The sequence below is a fragment of the Nicotiana tomentosiformis genome, chromosome 3 (genome assembly GCF_000390325.3).
Source record: "Nicotiana tomentosiformis chromosome 3, ASM39032v3, whole genome shotgun sequence".
Taxonomy (NCBI): domain Eukaryota; kingdom Viridiplantae; phylum Streptophyta; class Magnoliopsida; order Solanales; family Solanaceae; genus Nicotiana; species Nicotiana tomentosiformis.
In genome coordinates this window covers 75,520,401-75,531,016 of record NC_090814.1, presented here as the reverse complement: position 1 = coordinate 75,531,016, position 10,616 = coordinate 75,520,401, and the positions used below count along the sequence as shown (strand labels likewise).

Here is a 10,616-nt window from a genome sequence, read left to right as displayed (position 1 = left end):
ACATTAGTGCACCAATTGCACTAAGATATGGTACTTTGAAACCAAGAAGCTCTTCATTATTTTCATGAGGTCGGAATGGATGTACTTTATCCATATAGAATCGCTTTAAAATCATTTTAGTATATGCTGATTGATGAACAAAAATTCTATTTTTCATATACTCAATTTGTAGACTAAGACAAAATTTTGTCTTTCCAAGATCTTTCATTCCGAATTCTTTCTTTAAATATTCTACTTCTTTAGGAAGCTCTACTGCTTTAGGAAGCTCCCTAGGAGTTCTAATGATATTTAAATCATCAACATACACGGTGATTATAACAAATTTAGATCCAAATTTTTTTTTATAAAGACACAAGGTCAAATTGAATTATTTTTGTACCCTTCTTTCAACAGGTACTCACTCATGCGATTATACCACATGCGCCCTGATTGTTTTAATCTGTATAAGGATTTTTTTGAAGCTTTATTTAATAAATCTATTGGAAACCTTAATATGCTTCAGAACAATTTAAATCCTTCAATGATTTCTATTATACACATATCACGTTTTTCTTGTATTGCCAGATTAAAACCTGAAATGGCGACATCCACCACAGGACAACATGTCTCTATATAATCAATGCCAGGATATTTACATATCTTTTTGTGACACAAGTCGTCTTTATGTCTATCGACTTGTTTTTTCGCATAAGAACATATTTATACCTCTACTGGCTTTATACTTGCAGATGTTGGGACTATCCGTCCAACTTCATATTTTTCAGGTGAAATCAATTTTCATTGTGTATTTTTCATTTGGCCAATCATTTATCTGTCCAAATTTCATGATAGATTTGAGCTCAATATCCTCGTCAATATTAATAATATTGAGCGCTACATTATATTAACAATATCGTCGACAATCATTTTATATCAGTTCTACTATTAACCAATAAAGTTATAACTTATTGAGATCTCTTTATCTTATTATTTTCAGGTACATGAGCCTCTCCCATGAGGTCTTATGAAGTGTTATGTCGTGGTGCTCTTCTAGAGAACTTACCTCCTTATTATGACCATCTTGAACATTTGCTCCTCTCTTTCTTCGAGAAGTTTTATCTTTGGAACCGATTAGTCTATTATACTTCATGCATGCCATAGACTCTATTCATTATAAACTTTATTTTATTTGGAGCATTAGCAACTGAATATGACATTTAGCTTTGGGTCAGCAAATACGCCTGTCAATATTTTGCAAATGAATTATCACTTGAACTTCAAGTTCACATTTTCTCATATGAGAATCTAGATGTACTCATAATAATTCATTACATGCATTACTTTTTCAGTTGCCCATTTTCTCCCCCTATTATTAGGATCACCAACACATATCCCTAGCTTTATTTGGGGATCCATCTTTGTGTATTGTGGTGGAATAATTAAATCATATAGCACAAACATATTTCTAGATGGAAATTATTTGGTACTTGACCCTGAACAGATTGTGATAGGGAGAACTTATCATAACTAGGCTAGATGCGTACAAGTGTTGTTGTATATTAAATAATACATCACATACCAAATTTTATTTTGGCAGTTTTGTTCTCATAACCAATGGTTTAGATATAATTAGAGGCATAAAATTTCTGCTAAACCAACTTGGATTTAAACCAGTATTATCAAGATAAATCATCATAATTTTTATTCTGGAATTGTGCTCTAATAATTTGAGCAATCAATCTTGCAAAAGCCAAACTGCAAGTTGATAATAAATGCACATGTGACCATAGAATAGATGCATCTATTAAAATCATATAATAGTAAACGGTCCACATGGAAAGTGACTGGGCCCATATATTTATCACCTTTTATTCATTCCAGAAATCAAGGGATTCAATCCCAACTTTAACTGGTATATTATGAGAATAAGCAGCATAAGAGAATTCTTGAAGAATCTTATATTTCTTCAATATATGCCAATGTAATTCTCAATTAATTTTTTTGCATCATAATTGAACCGAGATGGTCAACCGGTCATGCCAACTAATATTTATTTCAGTAAACCTCTAATTTACTTGTGGCTTGTGATTGCATCATCATGCTTATACTTGTGTAGGACAAATAGAAAAAAATTCAGGTAACCTTTCATATTTACCCGGTATGATTATAGTAATATAAAGATATTCAATCTTCTTTTTATTTATAGTCTCAATATGCCAACCACTTTGGCTAATATATTTGTAAATCAAAATGTTTCTTTTGAGACTTACTACAATATTAATGTCATGAACAGTTTCATTCATTCGGGTAGTAACAAATTAGTTCTCTCAGAGCTCTTAACTGCTTTTGTACTACAAGATCTTTTGTCACACCATCCATATAATGAATGTCTCCTTCACAAAGAGAATCATATCATAATAATTGTCATGTTCAAAATCATCATAAGCAAAATAATTTCTTGCTTTAATTTTGCTTTTAATAACTTTCATAAGGCTTGACAAAATAATTTTGGCGTATCACATGTATGCGACCAATGATATGTTCATGTAACTACGCAGTAATATTCATTATCTTTCTTTGTCTCAAACCTCCCTTAGAGGTGAGTTGTAGTATTTATCCAACAATGCACAAGTATTCTGTGCAACAGTGCACTGTACACAACGATTAAGGACTAAGGAGTGCAACATCTTCACAGTGTACAATTCAAACTTCAAAGCTTCCAATTCACAGTGCACATTGCACAATTCAAAGCTTAACTCACACAGTGCAGCTGAATTCAAAGTGCACATTGCATAATTCACAATTCTGCCTAACTCACACATTGCACAACGATTTAAGGACTAAGGAGTGCAACATCTTCACAGAATTGTGCAAAAAAAAATTCAGCATTTTTAAACTCCTGAAATTAACCCAATACTAATCAGCCTCACCGGGGCTCCTTTCAAGACTTCCACCTCGAATAGTGCTTCTGTACACATGAAGAAAAAGTTTAGTTGATACATAAAATTGGTTTTTAAAAAACCAAAATCGTTTATTGTAAAATGCAAAAAGAAATTCAGTACTGCACCTAGAAGAAGAAGAGAGATCCTCCAACACAACAGTAAACTCAAGTTTGTTGTGAGGTAGTGCACCAATTGTAAACAGGCTCTTCTCACCATCATAGGCAAAATCTTTGCCGGCTAGCTCCAATGCATACTTTTGTTGCACCTTGTCCAGAATTTTTCGTCCTATGCCTTTTGCCTCTACAAGATTTCCATATTCATAATTTAGAGCAACCTGAGGCAATAATAATCATTATTTTTTCAGTTCACTTTCATACCCCAAAATTTAAGAATACAACTACATCAAAATTCATACCCCAAAATTCAAAATAACATTCCTTCTCTAACAGTACAACTATTATTATAAAAAAAATAGAAGATTGAAGAATGAAAAGTTATGAACTTGTTGAAGAGTTGAAGATTGAAGAATGAAGGTAAAAAAATGAGGAAACCAATAGTAGAGTCATCGGCGCCGAGGTCGTGAAGTTACCGTGACGTCGTCTGACTCGTCTCTATCGCGTCGAGGCTCTCACTTCTCTGAGTTCTCTCTCACAGTCACTGCAACCGATCTTTATTCTCTTAGGTTAGGTTTCTCCGTTTCTGTTTCTCCATTTCTAATTCCCTAATCCCTATAGTGAAAGACTAAAGAGGTTTCTATTGGGCCTTATTGGGTTGGGCTGGGGCGTTGGGCAATAGGGCAGTGTAGAGAATTAGATATACAACATATTGGGTTGGGCTGGGCAGTATAGGTCCAACATAAAATTCTTTAAAAATTCGGTATTTCGGTATACCGAAATTTCAAGATCCTAACATCGAGGACCGTACTGTTACATCGAAATACCGAAAATGTAATACCGAATTATACCGAAATGCCGAAAAAACCAAAATCGAAATACCGAATTAATTCGGTCCGGTTCGGAATTCGGTTTTTCTGATTTTATGCCTACCCCTAGCATGCATAGCCTCAAAGCTCTCAGAAGTACAACTATCGAGCTGAAATGACAGAGTATCCTTCCGCAAGGTGACGACAATAGCCCAATCAACTACGCAGGGAGAAACATCCTGCATCGCATCTGTGGTACCATTACAATTCCTCAATTCTCGATCGATAGCAAGCGCTTCACGTCGCATAAGACTGAATGGGAAGGAAATGAAGGCATAAGCCTCAAAGGAATTATATCGCACGATGAGGAATCAAGAAGGGAAGTGCTCCTAACATTCCTGTAGCCTCTCGAGGATAAGTACAGACGTCTTCGTACCGATCCGCAAGACTCTACTAGACTTGCTCATGACTCGTAAGACCTGAGTGAACCTAGTGCTTTGATACCATGTTGTCACGGCCAGTGTTATAAATAGCGCTCGCCTCAGTGCTAATAGCGTGAGGCGAGGCAAGACAGTGTTGCCACAGAGCCTCTGTTGCATTGTGTTTCGAAATAGCGCTCGCCTCTGCCTGCGTGGTGAGAGGCGACAGTGTCGCGAGAAGCGACCATAGCGTCGCCTTTTGTTTTTTTTTTTAAAAGAAAAAAAGCAAAGACTCAACAAAAAGGGTCGTGATTAGGGCTTGACAAACATAGCTTCTTCAACTTGAACAAAACAACAGAGCTTTTTTGACGTTCTGAACTTGCGAGCCATCGTCTGACATCGTCTTCTTCTTTCAGAAGCTTGAGGTTCCAGCCATTGAAAGACCAGGTATGCTTCTTCTCCTTTCTTCTTTCTTCTTTCTCCTTCTTCTTTCTTCTTTGTCCTTCTTCTTCTCTTCTTTTTTCTATTTTTTTCCTCTGTTTTTTGTCGAAAAGAACAGAAACAGAGGTCTATTTTTTGCTCTATTTTTCGTGCAAAATACAGAGGTTTCTTCTTCTCTTAACAGAAACATAGGTCTGTTTTTGTGCTCTATTTTTTTTGGTTCTGTTTTGGCAAAATAACAGAGGTTGTTTTGAAGCTCTGTTTTTGCAAAATAACAGAGGTTGTTTCGAAGCCCTGTTTTTGCAAAATAACAGAGGTTGCTTCTTCTCTTAACAAACTTTCTGTTTCTTTCAGGCCCCGTTTTGTTTGCTTTTTTTTTTTTCAAATTATTGACTTATAGTCTTATAGATTAGAATTAATTGCATATTGACTTGATAATTTTTTTTTCCAATAAAACAGCGTTGAAATGACGTCATCCGATAGTAATAAACGAAATGATATAGCTTGAAATTATGCTATACAAGGCTCATCAAGATCCACAATTAAATGTGTGTTTTGTGAAAAAACATATAATGGTGGGATAACTCGTCACAAGCAACATTTGATAGGTAGATTTAAAAATATAGTACAATGTCCCCTTTGTCCACCCGAGGTTAGGGAGGAAGTAAAAGCGTTTGTTGATAAGAAAAATATGACAAGAACTCAAATGAATTTTGAAGCATCGATGAATCTAATTGATGAAGATGATGAAATGGATGAAGATGGTGAAATGAGACCTCCCCCCCAAACTCCCAAACTCATAAGGTATCTTGAAATAGTTCTAGTGGGTCATCCACGACGACACGTACAGTGACAAAAAGGTCCTCTCAATCTTTATTTCTCGGCAAAACAACAAGAAAAGGGAAAAGGTGAAGAAGGTCTAGGTTTAGAAGCCAAGAAGATTTTGAGAGACCGCGCCGTAAGTGCCTTTGCAGCATGGATGTATGATGCAGGGCTTCCTTTCAACTGTGGTAACTACAAAACTTTTGTTAAATTCATTGAGGCTGTAGGACAATATGTCCCAGGAATGAAGCCTCCTAGCTATCATGAAGTTAGAGTAACTCATCTTAAAAAAGAGGTGAAGAAGATAGACCAAATTATTGAGGAGCATAAAGTGGAATGGAACAAGTTTGGATGTTCCATTATGATGGATAAATGAACAGCACAGAATGGAACAATGATCATAAATGTGTTGGTGAACTCTCCAAGAGGGAGTGTTTTTCTTGAATCTCACGATGCTAGCAACTCTTCTACGGATGGAAGCAAAATGTACAACTTGTTTAGAAAGACTATTGATAAAATTGGAAAGGAAAATATTGTACAAATTGTTACAGATAATGCTAGTGAGAATGTTAGTGCGGGTAGGATGATGGAAGCTATGTATCCACACATTTATTGGACTCCATGTGCTGCCCATTGTACCAACTTGATGTTTGGTGACATATTCAAGGAAAACCCATATGCTTCAGGTAACTTTAATATAGTTATTTATACTTATGGGGAGAGAAAACCACCAATGGGCTATCTTTATGAGGCTATGGATAGAGCCAAAGAGACTATTGCAGCGTCATTTGAGGGAGATGTTAGAAAATATGAGAAAGTTTTTGAGATAATTGATATCAGGTAGGAGAATCAACTCCATCGACCTTTGCATGCAGCAGGCCATCTTCTGAACCCGAGATTATTTTACAAGAACACTAGAGATGAAAATTTGGCTTCGGAGGTGTGGATTGGATACCATGCATGTCTTGAGAAGTTGGTCCATAATTCAGTGACGATAGATCAAATAGGGGAGGAGTTTGGTAGGTACTCACAAGCAGAGGGCTTATTTGGTTTACAAGCGGCCATTAGAGCCAGAGACATAAGGTCGCCAGGTAACTAACTTTAATATAGATATCCTTATAACTTTAAATTAATTTATTTGATTTATACTTATTAACTTTTAAAATATTTTTCTATAGTTGAATGGTGGAAGCAATTTGGACATCAAACTCCAAACTTGCAAAAGTTTGCCATCAAAGTACTAAGCCTAACTTGTAGTGCATCTGGATGCGAGAGAAATTGGAGCGTATTTGAGCATGTAAGAAGTAGATTTATTATATTAATATATTTTATATTGTATTATTATTAGTATCTATTAATTAATCTAAACAACTTATGCGCAGATTCACTCCAAGAAAAGGAATAGGCTTGAGCTATCGCGTCTCAATGATCTAGTGTATATTAAATACAATAGAACATTGAGGCGACGTTATGAAGCTCACGATACCATTGATCCAATTTTGTTGGACAACATTGACGAGTCAAATGAATGGTTAACTGGAGCCCCCCAAAATCATGAAGATGAACAAGTGTATGAAGGAGATGATCTTGATTGGGGTACTGTTTCTATGGCGGTTGGAGTTGAGGAGAATATCTATGGTCTCAGAGGGAGTTCTTCAAGTTACAAGGGAAAGGGAGTAGCAAGTTCAAGCCGGTCCCTAATTGATGAAAACTCCGAGAATGAAGAAGATGATAGCCAATATAATGCTAACATTCATGAAGTTGTAGAATTTGAAAATCTTGAAGAAGAATAGACGTTGCTTGTTTTATACTATTAGACTTTAGTTTATGAATCTACTATGAGTCTATGACTATCTATTGAGTCTTTAATTTTTGAATGATATATTTATTAATATATTATTATTATTGAGTTTTTAGTTATATGTATATAATATTTTATGTTTTTGTATAAATTGTCGCTTCACATCAAAAAGGCGAGCGCTTCGCTACGCGCCTCTCGCCTCAGTGAAGCGGGCTCTCGTCACTATTTGTCGCCGTACGCTATCCAAAATACTGGTCACGGCCAAAAATCCATTAAAGGTCATGATGGCGTCGGACACCGTTGTCAGGTAAGCCAACACTAAATACTTAATTCATGTCTCATTTTAATATTTTTGAAATCATAGTTTTCCCCTCAATTAAATAGTAGAAGATGGAGTTTACAAAATACATAGTAATATCTTTAAAAACTCCAATACAGTGCAACCCATAATCATCACAAAATCCGGTGTCACAAGTGCATGAGCATTAACTAGGAATGTAAAATAAAATACAACAGCTGTCAGGAATACAAATTGGACAGGAAAAATATAAGTACTCTGAAGAAGACTCTGTTGGCTGCGGAGCGTCGTATAGAATGCAGCTCACCTAAGTCCCCTCCATAATCGCGCCTCTGCGCCTACAAGGTCGCTAAACATATGCGTACTAGCACAAAAATATACAGTAAGTGTAGCATGAGTACGTAAATCAACGTGAACCCAGTAAGTATCCCGTCTAACCTCGAAGAAGTAGCGACGAGGGGTCGACTCAGACACTTACTATAGGCTATAATTAATATACCAATGATATGATGAATTGTGGATTTTATGAGGCAATGGTAAACACAATAACATGAGGCAGGTAAATAATTCTCTTATTAATAGGGAATTTCAAAATTTATTTTCATCTTTTAACAATTTATATCTCCGGCCAATGAGGCCATATCAATTATCAATAATTCCAAAATAATCAATTAAGTCATGTGCAAATCATGCCGAGGTTGTACGGCCCGATCCAACATAATATTAAAACTGTGCATTGACAGAGGGTCGAATGGCGCAAACCATAGACTACCCGAACTTAAGCATAATAGTATCTACGCACGGACTCTCGTCACCTCGTGCGTACGTAGCCCCCATAAATAGGAGCACACCTTAATTTATTTCACCTATGGGGTAACTTTCCTCTTACAAGGTTAGAAAAGAGACTTATCTCGCTCTGAAACTCCATAACTGGCTCCCAAGCCCTTCCGACGACTCAAACCGATGCCCAACGCTCCAAAACTAGCCAAACAATGTGTAAACAAATGAAAATATACTCTAACACTCATAACAATTCAATTTACAACAAATTCCCAATTCCGCTCGGAAAGTCGATAAAATCACCCTCGGGCCCAGGTGCCCGGATTCCAAATTTTTTCGAAGATAAACACTACCCATAAAATTACAAACTCAAATATATAATTTATTCCCAATTCCATGTCCAATTTCGTGGTCAAAATCCAAAAATACCTAGTTCTAGATTTTTCTTCAAAATCCCAAATTTTCACTAATTTCTCATAATTTTCCAAGTAAAATTCTAGATATAATCCAAGTATTTAACTAGCAATAGGTGGGAATCACTTACCTTGACATAGATGATGAAGATGGAGCTCCAAAATCGCTCCTAGGTCGGCTCCCATGGAGGAAAATGAAATGAAAAGGGCCAAACTCTCGTTTAAAACAATCTGCCCAGATGTTGCCCTTCTTCTTAGCGTTCGCGTGACCAGTGTCGTATTCGCGAAGGCCTGTCCATGCACAGCACCGCGTTCGCGTTCGCGTTCAAGCTCTCGCATTCGTGGTAGCTAACTGCCCTCCTTCTTCGCATCCATGATCACTGCGTCCCGTTCGTGTAAGCTTGACCACACCTTGCCTTGCGTTCGCATTCGCGACCACACTTCCTTCACGTTCGCGAAGAAGGAAATGAGATACCAGAATCAACAGTTCCAAAACAGCTCCAAATGATCTGAAACTACCCCGAAATACACCCGAGGCCCCCGGGACCTCAACCAATCATACCAACCAGTCCCGTAACACATTACGAACTTGCTCGAGGCCTCAAATCGCATCGAATATCATCAAAATCACGAATCATACCCCAATTCAAGCTTAAAAAACTTTAGAACTTCAAACTTCTACATTAGATGCTGGAACCTATCAAATCACGTCTGATTGACCTCAAATTTTGCACACAAGTCACATTCGATATTACGGACCTACTCCAACTTCTGGAATAGAAATCCGACCCCGATATCAAAATGTCCACTCCCAGTAAAACTTCTCAAAAACCTTCAAATTCCTAACTTTCACCAAATGAACTCAAAATTACCTACGGACTTCCAAATCCACATCCGGACGTGCTCCCAATAACAGAATCATCATACAGAGCTATTCCCAGGTTCGGAATCCCAAACGGACATTGATAATATTGAAATGCACTTCAACTTAAATTTAAGAAATCTTTCTAAAAATGCCAACTTCCATAATAGGTGCCGAAACGTTCCCGGGTCATCCAAAATTCGACTCGGACATACGCCCAAGTCCAAAATCATCATACGAACCTGTTGGAACCTTCAAATCCTGATTCCAAGGTCATTTACTCAAAAATCACACCTTAGTCACTCTATCTAATTTAAAGCTTCCGAAATGAGAATTTTCTTTCCAAATCAACTACGAACTTTCCGAAATTAAATTCCGACCACACGTACAAGTCGTAATGCCTAAAGTGAAGCTGCTCAGGGCCTCAAACTACTGAACGACACGCTAGAGCTCAAAATGACCGATCGGGTCATTACAAATCCGTGCTTGCGAATCACACAGTTTTCATGCATATTTCTGTGATATAGCCATTCCCCATTCATGTGGGGGATTGTTGGATTTTTAATCTTAGTTTAGCTTAAAAAAGGGTGAATGAGAAATTGAGGGAAAAATGAAAATTCGATTTTTCGTCCTTGATAAAGGAACATTGTCCCATATTGGAGGAGGAAAGCTCATTTGTTGAGTATATATATGATTACAATTCTTCTAGTTCTTAAAGAGTTGAGAAGAAGGCAAGCCTCGCGTCGTCGTCGTCGTTCGCTCGGCTTCATATTTGAATTTGGTCAAATGATCGATTGATTGATTAATTTTTTGGATCAAATTTATTTGTTAAATATTATTAATATTTAATCCAAATTGACCGTTTTTGTAACGGTAATTTAAATTTTCCCTCTGATTTTATTTTCCCATTTTATTTTTGCATAAATAGCCACAACCG

The 10,616-nt window shown here is 36.8% G+C and overlaps 1 protein-coding gene across 1 annotated transcript; it reads left to right on the top strand.

The window, feature by feature from the left end:
* Positions 1-5,919: 5,919 nt before the first annotated feature.
* On the top strand, positions 5,920-7,318 carry LOC104095467 (uncharacterized). Its single transcript, XM_070198661.1, has 4 exons — positions 5,920-6,365; positions 6,444-6,616; positions 6,704-6,822; positions 6,908-7,318. Exons 1-4 carry the CDS (start codon positions 5,920-5,922, stop codon positions 7,316-7,318), a joined length of 1,149 nt encoding a protein of 382 aa, XP_070054762.1.
* Positions 7,319-10,616: the final 3,298 nt, after the last annotated feature.

Bases quoted from the DNA above. Each gene is read 5' to 3' on its own strand.
- LOC104095467 (XM_070198661.1), top strand. From the start codon at position 5,920: ATGATCATAAATGTGTTGGTGAACTCTCCAAGAGGGAGTGTTTTTCTT. The intron at 6,617-6,703 runs GTAACTAACTTT...ATTTTTCTATAG, and splicing joins CAGAGACATAAGGTCGCCAG to TTGAATGGTGGAAGCAATTT. The intron at 6,823-6,907 runs GTAAGAAGTAGA...ACTTATGCGCAG, and splicing joins ATTGGAGCGTATTTGAGCAT to ATTCACTCCAAGAAAAGGAA.